At 36.4% G+C, this 25,554-nt stretch overlaps 1 protein-coding gene across 1 annotated transcript; it reads left to right on the forward strand.

The window, feature by feature from the left end:
- Positions 1 to 547: 547 nt before the first annotated feature.
- On the forward strand, positions 548 to 24,633 carry LOC139736408 (synaptic vesicle 2-related protein-like). Its single transcript, XM_071647160.1, has 15 exons — positions 548 to 781; positions 2,698 to 2,783; positions 2,980 to 3,150; positions 3,416 to 3,540; positions 5,738 to 5,801; positions 6,637 to 6,762; positions 7,554 to 7,685; positions 8,202 to 8,275; positions 8,910 to 8,986; positions 9,780 to 9,893; positions 10,944 to 11,055; positions 12,367 to 12,448; positions 13,538 to 13,627; positions 14,466 to 14,579; positions 24,628 to 24,633. Exons 1-15 carry the CDS (start codon positions 568 to 570, stop codon positions 24,631 to 24,633), a joined length of 1,587 nt encoding a protein of 528 aa, XP_071503261.1. The 5' UTR covers positions 548 to 567.
- The last annotated feature ends 921 nt before the right edge of the window (positions 24,634 to 25,554 follow it).

Here is a 25,554-nt window from a genome sequence, read left to right on the forward strand (position 1 = left end):
AAATTTAGTTGCATGAAGATTGTGGTCACTATCTTTCAAAGATTGCATAATTTTATCCTTTATTCACAGCCATTCAAATGTGCATACTGAAAAAAAAAATCTGTTGCATTGATCAGTTGCATACTGTGAGCTAATGATAAAACTTACTTCTTCCAACACATTTGTGATTTGAGAAAAATACATCGTAACACTACAATTACGAAACAACTGCATACCAGTCTGCTTCCAGAAGGAAAAGCCCTACAACATACTTTGTCTGAAGCTTCTGTAAAAACCTTCAGAAATGAAAAATTATCTTTTCTTGATTGTTTTTTTTTTTACTTATTCAACAATATAATTGTTTGTAGTGTCTAATATTAGTTCTTAATTTGTTCAGGCGCATTAATCCAGGCTAACAAAACATTATGCCCCTGAAGGAATGGTGAAGCAGTATCTTTTTTTTTTCCTTAAATAGAAATCTGTCAGTATGGCTTGCTGAGTAAAGCAACAGTGAAATGCTTCATCCAGCTCTATCTTGTTCTTCTCGTATTTCACTTTAGATCAGACTTTCAACAGCCACATTGCAGTATGGTCAAATTTCGTCGTGGAGGTGGTCAGCCTGCCAGTAGTGGGGGTGAGAATGATTCCCCATCAAGGGCCAGTGCTGGTGGAGGGAGCATGGACGAGGTGGACCTTGGATGGGGTGCAGGGCTTGGGGCACTGGGGGGAGACAGTCCACTCCGTAAAGGATTTGGATCCTTTGATGAGCAGGCTGAAGCTTCAGCGAGAGGGGAATGTGAAGGTGAGGTCATCAGCAGAAGGCTCTTCTCTCCATCCTGCCGTTTCCTCTCCTTACATTGCTTTAATTGATATTGGGTTTACTAGTGGAGATATCGCTTTTCTGTTTTTATGGTTACGTGTAACAGGAATAGAGATTTCATCAAGATAAAAAAGCAAATTCTCATTATATTGTGAGTGTAGTTATTAGAAAAAAAAAATCATTAGTTATCTACAACCACTAAAGAACCATTTCAAGTGTCTTAAAACTGTTCACTATATTTCAAGGATACTGTCATGTATTGATCGAGTCTTGCAATTGTGTTTACAAAGAATGCATATCAAACAGTACATCGTTAGATTTTGAGATCACAAATATAATTGTAAATACTAGACTTATTCAGACAGTAAATATGATGGTTTGACTGCTTCAGTACTTAACACATTTAACCCTATTTTAACTGGGCTATTTGAGACCAAGTTTTTTACTGGGGGGGGGGGACCCCCCCCCACTTTCAGATCTCGGCCTCCGATTGCACGATCGCCACAAAATTTTGCCTAAAGATAGAGCCGGATGTCAATTACACGATTATATGGTCATACAATAGAAAAATATTGGCTTTCTATTTTTGATAAATGAATTATGCAACTTTATGCATGAAATCATATTTTCACCTATAACTCCATTAAAAAGACTGAAGGATTGCTAAATTTTAGTGTCAGAGCTCCTCAAGACACATCAAACAATTTTCTTGTAAAAAAATAGCACAATCAAAATCAATTTCTTTTGTTTTGTATTGTTTTGTAAATTTCTTATGTATTTCATTGTTTTTCGACCTTTTGTTTTCTATTGTTTTTTTTTGCCAAAACTTGTCGCAGGCACTTTTTCAAGCTTATCTACACTAGAATTTATTAATTTCAATGGTTAAAAGTTGAAATAATCTGATTTATATCAATTTAACCAAAAAACACAATTTGCACACGATATCATAAATTTGAGCTGTTTTCGGGTTGATCTGCATATGCGAAACATTACGTAACTTCAGAACGGTGTACCCGGACGTCCCAAATTTGGTCTCAAAATATGCGGGAGACTTCAATGAACAAAGTCATGAAACGACGCGGCAAAATCTTTGCGCGTTGCGGAATCGTGGCGCAAAATGCCCCCCCCCCCCCCCCCAGTTCAAATAGGGTTAAACCCAATGCTTGGGAGAAGTGGATGTGACATGATTAAAGCCTTTGTGTGCTATGTGTGCCAAATGGCATAGGAAACCAAAGTCCCTGGCACAGAAAGTGTTCAGCCTGGAGGGATTTTCAATACTTGAAGGAGAAAGGTTGTGTCTCTTTAATGCTCTATTGCTGCTGTTTTGATCTTACTAGCTATTCTAATCTTCTCTACATGTGAATATTGTATGCTATGATATCATCAAAGGGTGCGTTCTAGCGCTCTAAAGCGAACCAAAGCGAACTGAACTAAAGCGTACCGTACCGTACCATGCCAATTTTGGTGCGTTCGAGCGCTCTGTGGAGAAAGCGTACCTCACGAGTTATTTTTAGAAAAGGTCACGCTTGTTTACAGCAAGAATGTCATTCACCTCTCGCTTGAACTACTTACAGCTGTCCCGAACAAAGGGAATGATGTTTTTGCATTGTGACGTATGCGCTTGATACGTGCATGCTTTACAACGAACTTTTGCTACGCTTTGGTACGCTTTTGGAGCACATCGGGAAGTGGTCCACTTTTGGCTCGGTACAGTACGGTACGGTACACTTTAGGAGCGTTCGAACGCTCCTCTGGCGCGGGTACGTTACGGTACAGTTCGCTTTAGGTGAGCGCTCGAACGCACCCTTAGAATTAATCCTTTGATCCAGAAGAAGTTTAGAATAGATACACCATACTGCTTTCTTAAATGACATTTGATTTCCACCTTGTCACCCCAGATGAATTCTCTGTGGAACAAGCAGTTGAGGCAATAGGATTTGGATGGTTCCAGTTAAAGATATCTGGACTCACAGGATTTTGCTGGGTGAGTATGACACACCTTATAATGATAAACTGTATTCATTGTTTGTTTTGTCATGTTCTGGATAAATAATATTTACATATTTTGCTACTCATCCTTAATATGCACTCTGCCAATCAACAAAAAGAGTGTGAAGTTAAAAATCTGATGCAGTGGTTACTTTGAGTGCTTGAAATGTCATCTTTCTTGGATCCATCAGATGGCTGATGCAATGGAGATGATGATTCTGTCCATTCTCTCACCCATCCTGAGATGTGAGTGGCACCTGTCATCCTGGGAGGAGGCTCTCATCACTACTGTCGTCTTTATTGGAATGTTCCTCAGCTCCACTGTGTGGGGTATGATCTGTGATAAGTTTGGCAGACGAACGGTGAGTGCATCTCCCCGCGTACCGAAAGTAACCATGCAAACTTTCCAATGATTTGCATACATTATTATGTGTACCAAAATCCAAAAATGAATTGAAATGTTACTGTAGTCTTAATTCAAAAGGAAAATAATGATATTATCACTGTCAGGTTTGCTTCTTGAGTGGATGTGACTTGATTATTGTGCGAGAAGATTTTTCTTCTCTTTTACTGTAGAACAAAATGACTTACTAACTCTGTGACTATGCTTCTTTTTTTTTTTTACAGGGTCTCATAATTTCTGGCTGTTGGATTTTTTACTTTGGGATTGTGAGCAGTTTTTCGCCGACATATGGTTGGATCCTCATGATGCGAGGGATGGTTGGCATTGGAGTAGGAGGAGTCCCTCAGGCGTAAGTTTTCTCCTCTTTTCTTGTCTTCATCTTATGTTTGTGGAATTAATTAGTCCCATGGGATGTTTCATGAGTATATGGGGATCTTCATTTGTTTCATTGGTTTGAAACATTTTGTTTAAAATGTCATCATATTCAATATCATATCTGTTCAGATGATAATAAATTTTTGCTTTCTTTTAAATCATATGAATTGCATGCTGATTCTGCTCTCCTTACCTGTGAAGCTTGACTTGTGCAGACTCTGAATATATCATATTTACTCCAAGGCTCAGCTTAGCAAATTCTAACTGTACAAATAAGTTTCTTTCTTGTGGCACACTATTAATATTTCTCGAACATGTCACAAGCCGAGCAAATTTTTTTACTGCGACCTGTCTATGTCTGCTCAAATTGTAATAGTTAGTCAGGTGCCAATTCTGCAACATAGTGCTTAAATCCACAAACATCTGTCTCCATGTGGTACCGAAGAGATATTCCACACTGGATCGCCTGGCTCAATTTTGGTTGCACACTTTTGTTTCATCTCCCCATACTCGGTTTATAAATAACAGAAGCTATAGAATGCAGAAGCTCACATTGCTACTTTGACTACTCAAAGACACAGGGTCTCTATTATCCTAATTTTGCAATCTCTGCATTGGATTAGTTTTAGAGTTTCATTGCTTGGTTTCCGCTGCATTCAAGGTTCAGCTCCTCAGTGTAAAATTTCTTTAGTAAGGCCTGATATACATGTATACCTGCCCAAAAATTATGCTTATCAAATTCTTGTGGCCTTCTCATTCTAGAATTGAGTGAAATGAGCCTGTGCATGTGCCTATGGAACAGCCTTTGTGAAGACATATAGACATGTAAATCATCTGACTCCTTCAAAAATCACTGTAAAATGCAGTTTTTTACTCTGTAATTAATTGTGTCAATCCTGTATGTAACTTGATTCATTCATTGTTGACTGTGCCTTGAGCATTATGCAGAGTAGATTTGGCTCTGTAAGTTACATGAGTAAGGAAGCTATTATTATTAAAAAGAAGTAGGTTCTCTTTAAATTTAGTATTCATGTCAGCTTGTTAAGTATGTAGGTTGCCTAAGGCATCTTGTGATTGGCTAGCTTGTGATTTCATGCTGCAGTGATTCTATTCAAGGATTATTGGTAGTTTTCTAGAGACTTAGAGATTAGTTCCATGTGACTGGATGGTACATTCATTGCAGTCATATGATGGCGTAACCCTAAAAGAGGGAGGGGGGGCGGAATCCGAATCTGCCCCGCTATGTTTTGTGCTATAATTCTGTAACTCGAGAAGGCCTCGTCGCGAGGCTTATTGACTTTCTTTATTCAAGTCTCACGCAACTTTAGAGACCAAATTTGCAATGTTTGTGCATACTCTTATGAAGCCACACCCATTTTTGTAATGGCATGTTGCCCCAAAACAGGCACAATTTTGTGGATTTTATGTACATTTCCTATGGAAAACAGTGCTATGTCATGAAAGTCATAAAAACCTGATTATTTTTACAATTAATCACTTTCATTGATTAATTTTATGCTAATTATGGTAGAAAAGTGGTCAGTGACAATTTCCAATAAAAACGAGAGAAAAAAACAAAAGTTGAAAAACAAAGAAATACATGGGAAATTCCAAAAACAATATAATACATAAGAATTGAAATGACTTTTGAAAGTTTTTATGATGTACAATTGTTGAATTATATGCTATAAAAGATATGCAAACCAAGCATGGGTAAATTATTGAAAGGGCTTCAGTCTGTGCAACCATTTTTATAGCAAAGGATGCACAGAATGTCTATGAAATATATAAAACAAATACATTGTTTTTTAATATATGTACATTTGTATCCTCCTGGTTATCTTAGTTGTGTATTTCCTTGTCAGCGCTGCATTTAAACTTCATACCGCTATCGAAAGTGCCAAAACAAATTTTCTTTTTATATTCTTTCACATACAGCGAATGATGTACATCTGTCCTGTCTTACATCTGCTCTAGTGCAGTGTACATACTGTATGCTAGTCTTGCTAATTGTTAATATTATTGATCTGGTGTTAATTTCAATCTGATTTTGTCCTGTTTATCGTGTGATTACGTTTTTGCTGTCTTTCTACAATGACCTGACACCTCTGATGTGAATCTGAGAAAAGTTCAGTTATTTGTGGATTTTCTATTGATTTCCCACATCACAGTGTCACCTTGTATTCAGAATTCCTGCCGTCAAAGGTCAGAGGCCTGTGTGTGACGTGTATTGAGGTGAGGATTTTCACACCCTACCTACCTACAGACATTCAAAATGCTAGCTACACAAGACCTGCTAGTCGTTTTATGATGACATTCAAAATGCTAGCTGCATGAGACATGCTAGTTGTTCTGTAATGCAAGCAATATCATTGATAAACATGACATGTATGTCTTCTTTCAAATACATGTATGTATAATGTGGGATAATTAGAATCCTGGTTGCAATCGGATAATTGATAGAAAAAGAAACAATAGTTGAGTAGGGCAATGAATTGGACAGTCTCAGAAATATTGAATGAAGTGAAACATTTTCATTGTTTTCAGCACAACATTTTTGCCTCTTATGCAGTTTTAAATATCTATTTGTGAAGATTACTGATAAGGATAAACGATTGTAAAGAGAGGAGTGAATGAACATTTAGTTTCAGAACGGAATTGTAGAATCTGATACCATTTTTTTTTTATTACGATAAATATAGATCAATGTGTTGATTCTGTTGTACTTGTAAGTATTTGCAACCAGGGGCACACATACTCACACACACGTGTGTGTGTATGTGTGTGTTTCTTTTAATTCACAGTCAGGCAGGAAAGCATTGGTATTTCTCTCAGAAATGTGTCACTGTTGCTTAATATTCTTTATCAGAATGTACAAACACATATCTCTACAAATATCTGGAGGGCAGTTTTTCTTCATTCCTTCACATATTTGAGAGGACACCATACCTACGTATGTAGTCTTTTTGTCTTTTAATTTTGTAGTCTGATTTTATCAAGCTTTTTCAAGATTGTTTGTTCATTTCTTGAACCATGTTCATAATGTCCATCATGTTCTCAATTTATGAAGATATTTTGGGCTCTTGGTACCATCCTGGAGGTGTGTCTTGCTTTGGTTGTCGTGCCAACCCTAGGATGGCAGTACCTTCTCATCTTCTCCGCCATTCCTATGTTGATCTTCATTCTCATGTGTAAGGTAAGAATACACTCCATGGTCACACATGGCCTGGTGGATTGATGAATTCAAACCACATTTTTTTTTTTTTTAACCCAGGGGATCTAGTAACACATTGCTCACTTGACCTGCTTAGTCTACATACTTGTAAGTTGTACTTAGTTGTAACCCTAGCATTGTGGGAGCCGGGTACCTTTAAATGTTTCTACAAATGAATGGGGCTATATAAATGCTATTTCATTATCATCATCATCATCATCATCATCACTTCAACCCTTGTGTAGATCTTATCAAGAAAAGCTGTGTCCAAAAAAAATATATGTATAGATTTCACTCTGAATAGTTGATAATGCAGATTTCAAACATTTTAGAGTGTATGGACAAGGTTAATGTCAGCAGATAGTAAAAGTTGTTGCAAACTCTTAAACACTTTCGACTGCATGTACGGATATGGGTACTTGGATGAGCAACTTTTATTGTGATTATATTTCAGTGATGAGACCTGTTTATATCTCTTCTTAATCAAAAAGTTGATATTCATACAGGTTTCAGGCATTCACAGTACCAACTTACAATTGTACATATCATATGAGAACCTTTTCGTTTCACAACATGAATGCCATATAAACAGAGCATGGCCTTGATTTGATTTTATTTCCTTCTTTTTTCTGATGGGTGTTATACGAAGGCTTTAATCCGAAGGTTATTCACTATGAATATAACATATCTCTTGCATTTTCGCTATCAAACCTGTGTATGGGTGAGAAGATGTAAAACAGCTTGAGATGGATGATGTTACGTTTGTCTTACAGTGGTTGCCAGAGAGTGCTCGGTATCAGGTTGCCTGTGGCAACCAGGCTAAAGCTCATGAAATCCTGAAGAGTGTTGCTCTAAGTAACAACAAACCCATGCCACTGGGCAAGCTGAAGTGTGAGGATACACAGGTGAGTATGGATGGGACTACTGCAGTCTGGATGAAGACAAAAAGACATTATGTAATCTAGATACATGCATGTACATAAGTACACTCCCTATCTATGGTAATCTTTATATCCTCTTTCTCTCTCTCTCTGTAACATTATATGTGAGAGCTTGGTACTAACATTTTTCTAGGATTGCCCATTTGGGCCACTACACTCTTTGAATTTGAAGTTACATTACATGATTATACATGTTTGTATGCACACAGAATTTGCCTGATCACAGTCCTAACCACTGATAGGATATTGGCAGTGTGGATTCCTCATCAGGATATTTTTGTATAATTTATTATACTCACAGATGTAAAAGTTAGCAAATCGTACAAGTTGTCATTTTCTAGTGCAAAGAATCTTTTGTAATAACGGTATAGATCAGTGGGAAGCTTGAAGCATTATTTGAAAGACATGATACACAGAGAAGATTGAATGACATGTAGACATGCTCATGGTTGACTCTCTTTTTCTGTGTTATGTTCCCAGAAACGTGGTTCCTATCAAGACCTGTTTAGTTCCAGAGAATTAGGAATCACAACGGCACTCCTGCTCTTTATTTGGTGAGTTCACCAATTTGGAGTGATCCTTGTACAGTGCACTCCTGTTATAACAAACACGGTTATAACAAAATTCTGGTTACAATGAAGTAAAACAGGCCGCAGCACTATCGGCTCTATGTTTTTTTATTATTTATTTGTTCATTTATAACGAAATTTAGAAACAAAGAAAGAAAACTGCCGGTCCCGAGGACTTCGCTATAATGGGAGTCCACTATAGTACATTACTGCCAAATAGGAGAAGGAATTTATTATGCTTCCATGTCACAGTTGCTTTTTTACAAGGGGAAATATTAGGTATGGCATGTATGATCATTGTACGTTATTAAAAAATGCATTTTAGAACCACTCGTAGCTCAACATTGCAGATTTTGATAAGTCATTTGACCTATCCTATATGTAATGATATGATATTACATTAAATAAACCTCTGAATACAAATAATACCAGGCTATTAAAATTCAATCATAGGATAATGTTGGGTCTGTTGCCAGACAATTACCAAGGTACAATTGTATGAGAGTTTGCTTTACCGGAATGTTATAAAGAAATTCAGAACATTTCTACAATGAAATGTGTTAGCATTTTTCCAAAAGGAATGGTTTTGTAATTAATCAATTTTCATTTCTCTCAACAGGTTTGCCAATGCTTTCTCTTACTATGGTTTGGTTCTACTCAGCACTGAGCTCTTTGCCTACGGGGATTCTTGCTCAGGTTTGTCACTCATGACTATTTTATGTGGTGCTAGTGATAAGCATGTCTTTCTTTTCTCTGGATTATTATCATTGTCATCATTAAAAGTAGTCCAAGCAATTTTTCATCATTTGACTCATTCTCACATCAAAGTTCTTGGGCAGATTTACAGCTCTGTGTTATCATACTTGTTTTGGTATAGGATTTGTTAGCTTGTTTATATCATTTCTATCCCTCCCTTTTCCTTTCCACTTTAATATGTAGAACTGATTGTTATCCACTCTATAGACCGATTCTGTGACGCGCTATGTGTATTTTTGGCATGGGCAACGCCATTAACGCGGCGTCTTAGCCGACCCTCCCTCCTCTCTCCCCCACTCCATTCCGCACGCGGAATGAAAAACTGATGCATGGTCGTTTTAGCCAATAGGCGTCTCGTACTGAGTGCGCGAATGCTTGCTTAGTGCGCGAACCTTTGTTACAAGTGCGCAAACCTTTGTTACAAGTGCGCGATAAACATGTTGCCCGGGGGTGGGGAAGAGGAGGGGGGGTCGGCTAAGACACCTCCAAATGAGCTCATGGCTGCGCCCAGTGCCACAAATTGTCTGCTGCCCTCAACGAACCCGAATCGGTCTATACGTTCCTCTGCACCTCTGAATAGGTCACTGAGATATATGTTGCATTACAAATGCTGAATTTATTATTATTAGTTTAATATGTATGACAATTGAATGCTATAAAGTGTGAAGTAAGACACGGGAGATTCCAAGGGATGATTTGAATAGACTGATCACTGTATGGGTCCTGCTTACAGGTAACAGTGGCAAGAGTAATGCAGGAGATGACTTTAGCTGCTTTGATGAATGCAAGACTTTGACCAAAGGTGATTACGTCTCACTGCTGTGGACTACAATGGCTGAATTCCCAGGTGAGGATCATAATGAATAATACAACAAAGTGCATTCAGTGTACACTGAATGAGGTTTTATTCCATTTCTTTCAGTAAGACCAGCATGATCTCCCAAAGTGGAGTATACTTGGTAGTGAGAGACACACTATACATCTACTCTCCTGTGGTATCCTAGTAGCCAAGCAATTCAAGAACACTTTCATCCCTCAGAAAGTATATCATTGTTGGTTGAATCTGCATCTTGCAAATATATGTTTGATTCTACTTTTCTTATTTGTGCCTTCATCTCTATCAGAAAGACAATTAACTGTGACTGTGGTTCATGCTGTACAATCAATTCCTCTTCATCTTGTAATTATTTTGTCATCATCATTATTAGTATTATTAGTCTTGTTGTAATTGTCACAAAACTATGACAGTGATCACTGTCCATGTGAGGGTGTGTTTCCAGTGAGCATTCCTTTACCAAGCAAAGCATAAAAAAAAAGAAACCCAACAGCCTGAAGCCTTCCTGCCCACCTGTCATGGTGGGGTCTCCACATCCCAACAAATTCTTCCGTGACAAGTATTACGTCCACAGGCAGCCTCCTGCATACATCCCACTCTGACGCATAATCATTGAGAGGCATGTGTGGAAGCAAAAAACACAAAAACAAAACAAAACACACCAAAACACACAACAACAACAACAACAACAACAACAACAACAACAACAACAACAACAACAACAACAACAACAACAAACAAACAAAACAAAATAAAAAGACCAATAGAGCACTGAAGTGATGATATCACAGTCTTTTGTTTAACTTAGTGAAGGTTCCACCCGATACCCTTACAAATGGCTTCGGGCAGTGAGTGGGTTGGAACCAGGTTTAAAGTATGACAAGCAACTGTTTTCTTCACAGATGTTCAGGTTGTTTGAGGTTGTTTCCATGGCAATGGATGGCTAGGACATCTCACTTCAGTACTCTATTTCAAACAAACAAAAGTTAACCTTTTCAGAGACCATGTCGAATGTGTGACCTTTCACACTAGGTAATGATGAATCTCTTTCTTTTTACTCAGGTCTTATCATCACATTCATATTCATTGAGGTCTTGGGAAGAAAAAAGACCATGGCCATCGAGTTCGCCTGTTTCTCCATCTTTGCATTCCTTCTCTTTCTCTGCACAACAAGGTAAGGAAATGAGAGTAGAATTTTACTTCTCGACAGTATGATGTGAAGCTAGAAATATCAAATGGATTGCATCGCAATCGTTCACATTTTGAAGTAGATTATATCCATACCTGACAGAAATTTCATGAGCATATTTTTTTTTTTTCAGCATTGGTGAATGAGATTTAGCTTTTATAATCACATTTGGAGTAAGTCTTTCTTTTTACTGCTGTTGTGATGATCTCACAGATCCAGAATAACTTTGGTTCAATGGTCACTCAGAACTTTTCCTGATAGGAGTAAATTCTGTGTACATATTTTGATTATGTTGTACATTTTCATACATGTTTATTGCTGACTCTTTTTATGCCTCTGCCATGAAGTGTTGCCGAAGGCATTACACTTTTGGGTTGTCTGTCGGTCTGTCGGTTCGTCTTTTCTGTCAGTTCATAATCAATTTTGTTAACAGCCTTACTTAAAACAAATGAAGCTTTACATACATTGTATATATGTGTGAGTGAACAAAGCTGCACTTATCAACTGTTGGCACACACACACACACACACACACTCACTCAAGGTCAAAGGTCAAGGTCAAATCTAAAATTTTTACCTCCCCCCATATCTCTACCATGTCTGATGGTATCTTTATGAAGATTGTGTATTTATGACCAAGTGATGATTTTCTAGAGAAAGTTCTAGGCCATTGGGGTCAAAGGTCAAAAGTCAAGTGAAAAGGCTAATTTTTTATGTTTTTCTCCATATCCCGGAAATAGCTCAAGGTATCGTCATGAAACTTTAATAGTGCACGTACATGTACTGCTTGGCAATGATTCTCTTGAGAAGTTTTGGGTCATGAGGTCAAAGGTCAGGTCAGAATGCTAGAATCACACTACTTACCGCTGAAATTGTAATATTTCAATACAGCTTAATGTACATTAGAAATGACTCAATGTATACCATTGATTAACAAGGTACATACAATACATACATTATACTGCACAATAATTTTGTAGAAAAGGATGTAGCTCATGTGGTCCAAGGTTAAGAGAAAATGATCAAGTTTCAGTACTCAAAAGTATTTTCATGAAGATTTGTATATTCAATACCAGATAGTGATTATTTGCAACGGGAGCATGCCAGTTGCCAAAGCAGTATGTTTCGTTTCATTATCGAATCGTTAATTGAGTTCAGATGTTGATATCATGAAAGATGGTTACATGTACAGTGTAAGTACATGAAAATTAGAGTGTGTGTTAGGTTGCTGATTGTACAGTTATTGTTGTTTCCATGCTTCTTTACAAGTTGTGATGATTTATCTTTCCTCCTCTAGAACTGTGCTGACTATTTTCCTCTTTGTGGCTCGGGCGTTCATTTCAGGCGGTTTCCAGGCAACCTATGTCTACACTCCAGAGGTATGCCTCATTAACTTTGTCTCATTTTGGTTTTCAGACGTTGAGAAAGAGACACACATTATTCACAGGAATCTGCACTGTACAGATCCAGATCCCGATATCTTCTCATATCTTTTTTACAACTTTCTAAATTTCCATTAGTAACACATTGAGAGAAGTGCAAAAGATTTTTTATGAGGAGTGTGAATAAGCCAGTTCGTAATTCCACTTTGCGCATGAGCAGAAAAAGGTCATTTGTACCAACAGACATTTTGGTTTATTAATTTACTCAGATAAGCATGTGTGATGTGATGACTATTCATGTGATCCTTATCTAAATAGTGCTTGCCAGCACATCCACCTGACAGCAAGCCTGATATTTGGCAATATCAAAAGAAAAGGTTGTTATTGCATTCGATACGAAACAATGAATTAGACACCTGCTAAAGTGTCAACTGACGGACTATTCTGGTCACCTGGTCTAAACTCAAGTTCATACTTTGTTTGAACACAAATTCCATAAATTGTTATGTCGGGCAAGCTTATGCATTACACCGCTTTGAAAACGAGTTAAGTGCCTAACCAACTGAGAAAAAAGAAAGGTCATTTGTACCAAGGTGTACATGAGCTAATTACGAACTGGCTTATTGTCTATTTTTAACTTAAATGTTAGACAACATCATCACTACAAAGCAAGGCATGCATGTTTTAAGTTGAAAACTCACAACCAAAGTACATTTTTTTTCCTATGCATGGTGGGAAAATCATTCCTTCACTCATTCACACATTCATTCATTTATTTTCCATCTCCAAAAAAACATGTAAATATATATATATATATATATATATATATATATGCATTGTATATATATTTTAACTGGAGATTGGTGCATATATTGACATTACAAAGTATAATAAGTGAAATTTATACATATGTCATTAATAAGGAAGGTAAAACGAAAAATGACCAAAAAAAATCAACAATAATAGGCTGTAAGGCAAAACAATATAAGTAAAAAAAAAAAAAGACTGATTGATAAAATTATGTTACATATTTTCACACAAGACACAAAAATGTGTTGCTTATCTGATACTTGTTTACTCCCCTAGGTATATCCCACAGCCATGAGGGCAGTAGGTCTTGGGAGCTGTAGTGCTGCAGCTCGCATTGGTGCCATCATTACACCATTTGTAGCCCAGGTAGGTATCCAAATAGATTAATAATCTGTAGTTTAGCTGATTTTGTTCTCTAGTATTACCAGTGAATTTGCCAGACAAGACTTTGATAGTCTTCTCTCGTATGATGCAATCCTCTGTACTACTTTGATGTACATTATTTTGATATTTTATATATTTTGTATGTGTTTTTTATAACATCCGGAAATGAATACAAACATACAAACAAACAAACAACGTGGCGAGTGAGGGGTTATAGACTCATAAGTTGATATCTAAGCTGTGGGTCCAGTTCAGGGCTGCATCACTTGCTTGAGCAAATTCTTCAAACCAGCCTGGGAACTTCCACAGGTGGCAGTCTTCCACGATGTTACGTAGGGTTTGGTCAGGATGGCTGCAGTCACACTCTGGGCTAGCCGAGAACCCCCATTTGTTTAGACGGTGGCCTGTCCCAAAAAGCAAAAATGCCACTACACAGTGTTCAATATAACATGTGCAATGAGCCATTGAATAGTAACATAAATGTGTATTGAACCATTGTGTTGCAGATAAAAATGTACCCGGTATTAACATTGCTGGTAAACTGCCCATTAATCAATTGGGTTGTATTCACTTTGAATTGTATGTAGAAAGGAAAGTATGTTACATGGTTTGATTTGGGAATCAATGATTTTTTCCTGAGATGAATTGAAGAGATTTGATAGTGTATCCTTCTGTCTCGTGTTTCAAATAGGTAACATTCGTGCTTCATGAGAGACGCTAACTGTATTCAGTTTGTTGAAAGGATGAAAATTACTTGAAAACCACAGCACATTTTAGCTGTTCAGATTTATGATGTCTTTGTTATTCTTTCTTGCAAAAGGTATTGTTGCCCATCTCCAAGAACCTAACAGTGGGTGTGTATGGTGCTGTGTGTTTAGTGGCTGCCGTTGCCTGCCTGCTTCTTCCTATTGAGACCAAAGGACGTGCCATGCAGGTAAATTCTTCATTCCTGTCTGACCAGATTCAAGATGAATTGAGCAAATTACTCCATTTACTATTTCTTGCTCATATGCACACACACACACACATGCACACACACACACACACACACACACACACACACACAATATATATATATATACAGTGGAAACTCGATATAACGAGATGGTCGGGACCGAGTCATTTTCCTCGTTATAGCCGATATCTCGTTATATCAGTAGGCATAAAAGAAGGCATAAAATAAAGACATTAATTTGCACATGTGGGACTACCCATCATATTTCAATCAATACTGATAACTTGATATTGTGTGTGAGGGAATTACTCACCTTTATGGGTAAGAAGATGTTTTTCGCCAAGGAAATCCAATATCAAGAATATGTTTCTTATTAATTGTAGATGTTTGAATTTGTAAATTTATATAGCTTGCGATTGTATCAAGATCGTCTGTGGATTGGTATGTGGTTATCGTATGGGTGTGTGTTGTGTGGAAAGCTTGAATATGGTCTGCACAATGCTGTGTGTGTATGTGACACATTCTGTATGTACATTATGACTGCGTGTGTGTGAAGACGGGGAATTCCCTAAGTAGAAGGCCAATCACAGCATCCGATTGCCTCACACCTGCTAAACGTCATGATGATGTCATGTATACATATGGCCGTCCCACCTCATTTTCTGCATGTATCAGTGTGCTTGCACACACACACTTCACACGTACAACATGCAGTGCTAGCTGGAGTGCACTGAAGAAAATGATTATGTGTGTACAAGACAGTTTTTGGCGCATCAAGCTTTACAATCTCGGAAGATTATAGCACAGGCGAAGTAAAGCTTTACCGAAGGCATTTTGCTTTACCTCGCTATAGCAGGTTTGATTTACTATGTTTTTCTTTGTTTGGAAGTCACAAAATTTATCTCGTTATAGCAGTTATTTCGTTATAGCCGATCTCGCTATAAGAGTAGCATTTTACATAGACTTGTGTGGAAGGAAATTTGGGACCGAGAAAATTTCCTCGTTATAACCGATATCTCGTTATAGCAGTGTTCGTTATACCGAGTTTCCCCTGTATGTATATATATATATATATATATATATATATATATATATATATATATTATGAAGATTTCAGTTTTTGATTCTTTTATAAGCTTCTCATCACTGTGTTTGCGTCGTTCGCAATGCAACATTTATTTTATTTGGAGTTGTTGAAGCATTGACAGTACATTGCCTGACTCACCAACATCTGTTATTAACTTTTACAGTTTATTGCCACCAGGAAGAGTGTGTACATTGTTGTTGGTATTTGCGAGGATTCTGATCAGTTTTCAAGAAAAAGTTGTCACAATAGTACAGTGACATAGTGAAATATTTTCAGACAATTTGTTCAATTTTGTCTAAGAGCACCAAAATTGGTACACATGTAGACTGATATTTTGAAGATTACATCCCTAGGGGGTAGGATCTCAATTTGTTCAGTTGGGACTATATCCCCTCTAGGGGCCCCAGAGGGACCCAATGGGATTGCCTTTAATCAATTTTCAAAAATCTTCTTCTCTAGAGTTGGAAGTGATAGAGCTAAGTTAGTGCAATGAGTGAGTGTATTGGTGACTGTAGCTTCAAATTTGTTCATGGCAGATCCAGGGTTGCCTCTCTTAGGACCGACCCTGAGGTGGGAGGGAAAGGGTCCATTTTGGGGCCCAAATTTTCACAATTTCATCTGCTTGCAAACACATGGTCAAATTTGTCACTAAACTTGGCAGGCATTTGTTGTCTTTATGTTTGTGTGCGTGTTCCAAACCAAATTGTGTCCTTTACAGAAAATGAATGATGCATTTCTTATTGAAGTGAATTTGAAAATTTACATAATATATTAATGATGAAGGATGGTAATGCGATACAAGAGAGAGCATATATTACTGTCCTAGGTTACCCTGGTTATCAATATTGACCTGCGCTAGCAAGTGTTAACTTTGATAAGAAAACATGAAAGAAAAATTTTTTCTCACAGGCTGGAGGCTCATCGGTGTCAGCCTAAACTCTGTGGTAAGAAAGGTGACTCGGTATACCTTTGAATATTACACCTACCTGATAAGTTTGAAAAGTGAAACCTCTCTCTTCTAACACATTCTTGCCTTCAACTAGAACATCGCATATGTAACACTCCCCCGCTTCCTTGCAGCACTGTGCAGTTGTTTAAGAGCTTTCTACCTGAAGCTGATGTTACTACTTACAGCCACTCTGAATTTTGCACACACTTACAGTTTCAGGTTTGATCATGAGAAACATACGCAATCAAAAGACTGCACATTGTAAAATGCCACATAAAAGTGGTGTTCAACAATGTTTCCAGCTTGTAATATGAGCTGCATTGTCTTATGAATGTCTCTGATATTATATATAATATGTAGAAGATGGTCGGATGAGAATTAGAAGGGCGTTAAGTTGCTACTAAACTCATAGTGTTTGAGACAACTTAACGCCATTCTCGTTCTCAACTGACAAAGCGAAGCTTGGAAAAGAAAGGATCTGATGAAATAACATGGTAAATGCTCTGAAACGATCAAATCTTTTAGTGACAAAATTTACAATACAATTATTTTGTTTTGTTTCATGTGAATAGTATGTATAAGCCATTCCGCTAATGGTACAGTATTATAAGATTTGGTCAGAGATTTTCATTTTTTTATGCATGCAGTATTAAGCCATTTGGCATCTTGATCTACTTGAACATCATTTTACAGCATGTTCAGAATATAAAGGAAAGAGCCAATCTGCCAAGGCAAAGATCATTCAGATGCATTTTGACAAAGAATTCTACTATTTGTCAGTCTTGTCTTTGGCTTATCTGTTCTGATTTCCTGGTCACGATAACAATCTTGATGTGAAAAAGACGCATTTTGTAAAGTTCCTCTGAAATCTTGTGCTATCTTATATTCTGTGTAAGCTGTTATTTTCGTGAACTTTGCAAATCACTGTTGGTCCGCAAATTTATTAATGGGCAAAAATGTTGCCATGCGCTGGGGTAATAGTACACTTGCAATATCCTCGGTGTCAATCTGCAAAAACAATATTTCGCAAAGACGTCAGTTACCTCATTCGCGAAAATATGTGTATGCAAAAATAACAGCAAAATAACAGTCACTATACACATGCTATTCACTGCAGGTATATTCTGCTATTTTCATATAAACATGCTGTAAGCTTGAACGAGTTTGTACAATGTATGCAATGTATGTATCATGTAATACACATATAATTCTTAGAGAGACAGATAAAGTGAGCAAGTAGCGCAAACATTGGCATGGACAGCTTTTGTTACACAACTCATGCAAAAAAAAAAAACCCTCATATTTGAACCAGAAAACTCATATAAGACTGCCAATTTTTTGGAATTATTATCTTTTCTTTGCCTGCATAACACAACTGTCCAAATAAAACACTTAATGCATTTACATATAGTGCTGTTACTATATATATATATATATATATATATATATATATATACATATATATATTATATATATATTGCATGTATATTATATACATATCATATATATATTGCATGTATATTATATATATATATATATATATATATATATATATATATATATTGAATTTAAATTTAGCTTTAAAAATTATATAATCTACTAATTCAAACACTGACGGGTGGCTTTAAGACCTATATCACAGTTATGTACTGATAGAACGATGGATGTCTCGTATTTACTTTCAGACTTCAATACTACATGTTGTATCAGCTCTTTATTCCTCAATAATTGATAGAAAGCAAGACTTGAAGTGTCTATAGCATGTGTATCATCTTACTAATATCCTCAGCTTGAAGTGTGTCTGCTGTGGGGAAAATAATCCTTGTAACAATATAACAAAGTCTGTATCATTCTATCTGTATCCATATACAAAGAGGGGAAAACAACTGATCACTGAAAATGCCCCACATCTTTGTTACATCATTACAGAGTTAATGCCCACTCTGTTTGTGTCAAAACTAATATGAGATGAGCCCAAATAACATCAACCCTTCCCCTCCCCTCCCAACCCCCTTCCCATGTAACGATACAGTCTGAATGGTCTTCATTAGAAATAATACAAGATGAGTGCCATATACTGGGAAATTAATTCCTTTGGATAAAACCAGCAGGGCCATATAAAAAGAAGGTACAGATGCAGAGTAAGTGATTGTGTAGCCTCTTGCCAAGTCTTTTGTTGTTTTTTTCTATGAAATCTTGCTTGCCCCTGTTGTAAATTCAAAACTTCTTGTTGATTTCTTTCTTTCATTTAAGTGGATATACATTTGATTTTTGTCACAGGTTTCATGCTTTAACACTGTTCAATCTACATGTAGGATAGATATCTTAATTCATGTTTTCACTTTAAAAAAAAAAAGAAAAAAAATCTCTATTTCGAAGGAAAGAAGTCAAGTCTGAGTAAATTTTGTCAGTTTTGAGGAGAAGATGAAAAACTTTGGAAGCAAAATATGACGGCAAATGCACAGGTACAAAGTAGTTATGTATTTTTTAAAACTTACCATTTTCTCAATGAATCGGTAATGATTTGAAACTTTGATTTTCAGCAGTGGTATTGATTCTTGTAGTTTCCGCTGCAAAGTATACAGTATTTAAATGCAGAACCACTTGTATACTCTGCTGGATGACATGGAGTACACTGATTATTTTCTATTTGTTTTATTCTCTCATCCTAGTCCTCTGCGAATTCGAATTCTCAATCATCGTAGAACTTCCTAAACATGGAATTTTCATCCCATCATCCAATCTGAAGTCCATATCATCATGTCTGGTATGATTATGATACTGTACTACTTTATTGAGTATATTAAAGCCTAAATATAGGCTTTACAGGTTCTAAGTTGGGTGTTATATCAAGGTGATGTTGATTATGTATTCACATTTAGTGTTCAACTGGTAAAGGTTTATTTGAATACTGACCAATTTTAATGATACTGAGTCTTTTGAGATTTGTTTTTTTTTTCTTTTTTCTGATCAAAAATATATATTTCAGAACAGCTGTTACATACTTTAAGATCTCGTGACGCATTTGGAAGAATATATTAAAAAAAAAAACTAATGAGTTAATAATGTCATAGATGGCTGGCATGAAGAAGTATTCAAAGGAATTATGTTATGCCAGTGCTACAGTCAATGACTTATGGAAACTATCTTTCCTGATAAATACGAATGAATACCTCTACCATGCAATGTACCAAGTTTGTTATAGATTTGTATCAGTTGGGTTAATTTGCATGTGTGAACAGCTCATGCTCACATCAATATAACAAATGTTTTGCCTGTGAAAATCGTAAGTTTTGAGATTGTAAGAAGTAGGATGGTTAATTTCCTTGGGTATTAACCCTAATAAGACTGGGCTATTTTGGTAGCTCGAAAGACTGGGGGGGGGGCCTCAAGGGCCCCCCCCCAAGATCTCGGCCGTGGATCGCGCGATCGCCGCGGAACTTTGCACAATGGTAGTGTGCGATGTAATCTACAAGATCATATTTTTAGATTTTAGAAAATAGTCTTCTTTTATTTTATTTTGATTAATTATGATAATTTATGTGAGAAATCAGAATCTTTCATCTAAATCAGTAAATAAAGCTCCAAAAGTGCTCATTGTTGGTATAATTATTCTTTGAGGCATTCTTAGCAAATGTACTTGAAAAAAAATTCGGTATCAAAATTAATTTCTTATTTATTTTATTGTTTCATGAATTTCTTATGTATTTCTTTGTTTTTTCGACCTTTTGTTTTTTTGTTTTTTGTAACAAAATTTGTCACAGACACTTTTTGAAGCATAATACTCCTAAAACAAACTAATTTTAGCCATTGAGAGTAAAAATAAGCATATTTATATGAACCATGTGAAAAAACTCAATTTGCATTGACTTTGTACACAAAATCACATTTTTTAGCCATTTTTGGCCTCACGTGCATGTACAAAAAGTCACGTAACTTCAGAACCGTACCCCCAGGCGTCACAAATTTGGTGTCAAAATGTGCGGGAAACTCAAAAGAAAAAAGTCATGGAGCATCGCGGCAAGAGCATTGCGTGTTGCAGAGTAATCGTGCGAAATGTCGAGGGGGGGGCCTCCGAGGCCCCCCCCCCCCCGTGCAGTTAGGGTTAAAGGAGAAACTAGTTAGCATTGTAAGCTGACTGGTATTAGAAGAATGAAATGATGAACAATACCACACACAGCCAGATTCTACTAGGGTGTGTTAATAGGTCAAAATATTTTATGTAAGCGTTGAATATGTAAGTTGGGGTGGTCTTGTAACATTTCTGTGATTTTTACCTTGTAAGACATCGTGTGTTGCATTTTGTCAGGACCTGTACATTCTCACCTGTTCCCCAAAGTAGGATTATGTTAATGTATGCATTGCATTGTTCAGCCACTATGTAAATATACAAGCATTCCAGTTATTGATAGTACTATTTGACCATCTCAGAGGCTAGACCGTGTAGCTGAAAACATTTTTGTCAGTGTGTTTGGCTTGGTCTTATGACAAGCAATATCTAAGTCTGAACTTAGTGGAGCGATCCACGCTAGAGTCACTGACTGTAATACATGTACTGAAACCTGTGCATCTCTCTACTTTGAAAACATTATGCATTCTACAACAGCAATACCTACAGCATTATTAGAGTCTTTGCAATATCAATAATGGGATAGATAAAAAAGATTCCATCATTTTACACAGTGGAAAGATTGCTGCAACAATGCACATATTTGTGACTTGCATCTATTGCTGTGAATGTTAGTTGTAAGAAGTTTGTTTATTGTAATGCCATTGTTACTGGTAGAAAAGTGATGTTGAGTATCTATACATAAAAATGTGGTGGTATAATTGTGCTATGGAAGTTGGTATGTTTTGCAAACAAAAGAGACAGTACTTCACTAGGAAGACCAAAAAGAGTTAGTTTAAGGCTTTATATGGATCCAGTGACACAATGTAAGATGGCATTAATTGATCAGTTGTTAGTAACCATTCCTACATCATTCACAGGAAATGTTCTTCATTATAAATATTTAGGAACTCTATCAAACTGCCTAAAGTCTGTTCACAATTGTTACTTTGTTGATCCAGTTTTCGTTATGCCCAAGGGCTTAAGAATATTTATTTCAAGAAGTAATGAGGAAAAGTTAGAGTTCATTTCAACAGCATACATTTCTTATTTTATTTGCCACTTGTCTTTCTATTAAGTTGTCTTTCTTAGACATTTATCAGGGTGAATAACAATTTGAAGCATAATGCACTTAATCTAAAGAGGTAATATATAAAAGAGTACTATATTCTTCTCCATTGTGCAATTCTTAAGAGACTCTATCTTTCCAGCTGATGTATTGCTATTTAGATATCACAGCTTTAGATGAATGAAGCTTCTATGACCTTGCTGGAGTCTTTACTTCACTAACGATGATGAGTTGAATCCCAAGTGCCCTTGAAGCGGACTTAAATCAGAGCTGAACATATAAAATCTATTGAGGTGACTATACAAAAAAAAAAAAAAACTCACAGTATAGCTCTGTAAATTATTAACACCCTTCTGTGTTTCCCACAACAATATCTATGATGAAATATATTTAAAACATCTATGAGGACACAAATATTTGATTTTAATGCCTACAACATGTATTTATCTTACAATATACCTAATATTCAATATTGTCATGTTGAAGGATTCTATATGAGAAAATGTCATATACTGAGAAGAATGCTTCTCACTTAAGTCTACCTAAAATCTTGTGGGAGCTTTGTATGATCTTCTGTTGAAAGCTACATTGTGTAGTAACAAGAGTCATCATCCCCAAGGAAAATGGCACTGAGGCTCTCAACTTTATTTTTTCCTTTTTTTTTTTACTCTGACACTTTGATTTCTTCCTGTCTCTATAGGGTGTTGACTACACTCTGGTTTGATGATCCTTCTGGATTTAAACATGTTACTAAACTCTTTATGTGCCACGGTGTATACCCCCTGTGTGCCACATTATTCTGAGACTGCTATGCAGTCATGTGTTCGGAAAACAATCTGTTTTTCATCTCCATGTAACATTTTATAGATTTTTGTTTTGCTGGACATGCAATGAGCAAATTTCTAGATAAGATTTCAAGCGTTGTTTTGATGTAAATTTTAAGACAATTCCGTGATTATTTTTCTTTCAAATGAACAGTAGCTACGTTATTGATCAGGCATGACTTTTTAACACAGAAAGTGACAGAAACTTAAAATTTACTCAAAAATTGAATTATAGGAAACACTACCTGATATTCAATCACCACACAATGTAAGATGCAATTGTATGTGTGAGAGGAATGGAACCACGAGTGGAACTTTCATTGTACTGTGGTATATGGCCATTTATCAACTGTTTGGGTGGGTTTGTGCATCTGAGCAAAATATGTGAACTTGGCATGCCGTCGTATAAGTCGGGGGTGCAAACCTGGCACATAAAGAGTTAATCAAAGTCCTCAGACAACTATCACTTCAAAATTTTAGTTTTGTATTTAATACATTCATATGACATTTAAAGTCAAAAACATATTTTCACGGGGCCATTAATAATCCTTTGGGGGGGGGGGTTCAATACTCAACCTATAAGACTTATGTTGGTGTCATATTTATTGCTAGAATCCTCAATTTTGCTACTAAAGTCATATTGTAAACATGTCATTTTGAAGTATTCATAAATCATGTGTTTAAGTATCAGAGGCTGATATTTGGGAGGTGATAATTGAAAAGTCCCGAGGATAAAGTCAGTGACTTTATTACAGTCCATGGAAATGTCGTGACTTGATTGGTATTTTGTTTCTTCCTGTTATCAGGCTACCATGTTCTGGAAAACATCTGACAATTCATTAAAGACGAAATTTTACTGTCTTAAAGGCAAATATTCACAGAGGAACTTTTACATGGCATTTGTGTAGAACTGTAAAGAACTTACCATGCCCTCAAATTAGCATGAATTATGCAAACTTATGTATTGTACAGGGTCTTTATAAAGCTTGTATTTTCTTTCTTGTGTATTCATTTGTTTATTTATTGATAAGTTAAAGTATTGTTATTCATAAATATTCATAACCTTGCCAATGCAAGTGACTTCAGGCCAGTGAGATTGCCCATTACCATGCTATCAGTACCTTTTCAACAAAATTCATTCTATCCCATGTAAAAAAAAACACACTTTCACTAGCAAGACTGACAACTGGTGTTTATACAATGTAAAATTAGATTGATAGGGCACACATAAATAAACTGTAGTGTTAGAACACAGCATGCTTCTTTATTATTCTCCTTCTGTTTAATAATGGTCATGAAATAAAAGTTACTGCCAACAATTCAGTGGAACTTAGCACCACTACGTGGTTGCCTCCATAAAGGTAAATGTATTGGCGATGACATACCTGCGTTGTCCATTTATTCAAGATTGGACGTGTGAGCTAAGTAGATTGAATTTCCGTTGTGGGAAATTGATATGTTTGTGTGCTATGGTGCAGTCTGCCCTTCCTTGGAAGTAGGTCACGTCCATTACTGGTGCCCATTTTGGCTATCGGTAGAATGGAATGCTGAGAGTTGATGTTTTAGTAATAGATTTACTAGATCCATATTGCTATACAATTGTACTTCAAAAATGGAAATGAGAATTTTGAGTGGAATATTGCAAACCAGTGTTATCTGAACCCACCTCCACATTGTGCTCCCCTTTCTGATTATGGGATTTTGGATTTTTTTTAAATATATTGATATGTTATAATTCATTATGTGTCATAGTTTTATGGGGTAAATCAGAACTTAAAATTAAAGTTGATGAGGTCACATGTATTGATTTGGTATGTGATCTGCATTATGTCTTGTCATCCACACACTCAGTGTTATTTGTATTAGCTTGTGGCTGAATCTCCAAAGAACAGGTGGCTTTATATGCACATGTGAAATGGACATGATGCATTGTTTCTTTATGGAAAATTTGCAGTTTACCTTGTTTTTCTTTATTGTCTGTCTCCCCCAGTCCTGAGGATTCTTGAGACTTGCTTGAATCTTCAGGAGCTTTTATAATTTGTGTTTATCCTAAATTGGTAGATGAAAAATCTGTTTTCTATGATAAAGTTTTGTTTAAAAAAAAACAAACTATACAGTGCTATTATTTTATATAAATGGATATGCTCAAGTGTTATGCAATGCCAGAATATTCATCAAATCATATTAGAGTAAACTTAAGTCTAAACTCACTCACACTGTTTATAGCTCTGACTTTCAGAAGCTGGAATTCCTTGAGACCATGCTTAGTCTGTTGTCAATATTGAGGTCAAGTTTAGGTTGACACCATGTCTAGAGTTGATGAAGTGTGCAGCTAAACCTGAGGTCAGAATATGGGTCAAGGAGTGACCAGAGACTCCATGAGTATGGGAAGGGTCAAGTGTACCCAGGACAATGGTCTAGTAGTTTGTACCATGTGCTCTCTTTAAAGGGGATGGCTAGTTACTGATCAGTGGGAATCAGTGGGAATGCTTGGGGATGATTGTCCCAATCTTGTGGGACTTATTTAAGAATTATGTTGAATGTTTCCAGGTTAGCATGCCTGTGCAGTGACGGGGCGATCGTTAACAGTTAACTGCACGTTATTTGAATATGATATCATATTGAAGCAAATAATTTGCACAAAACAATATATTTGTAATGTACTCTTAAATGAATCCTACAAGGATCCAAACAATCATCCCCCAGTATTCCCACTGATCACTTTCTAGCCAACCCCTTTAACCCATTGACGACAAGGCCAGAGTACTGTATACTCAGGCAGGTGTCTATGGGAAATGCATGTTGTAGGAAAATCAGTTCATCCACAACAGGTTAAGAAGGATCATGATGTAATTTGCTGCAGAAGGGCTTATGTCCTGTAGTGTGTGTTGCATTAACTGATTATATATTTATTCAA

This window comes from Diadema antillarum, unplaced genomic scaffold, assembly GCF_040938485.1.
Source record: "Diadema antillarum isolate AM-2024a unplaced genomic scaffold, OU_Dant_1.0 seq00000644_RagTag, whole genome shotgun sequence".
NCBI lineage: Eukaryota > Metazoa > Echinodermata > Echinoidea > Diadematoida > Diadematidae > Diadema > Diadema antillarum.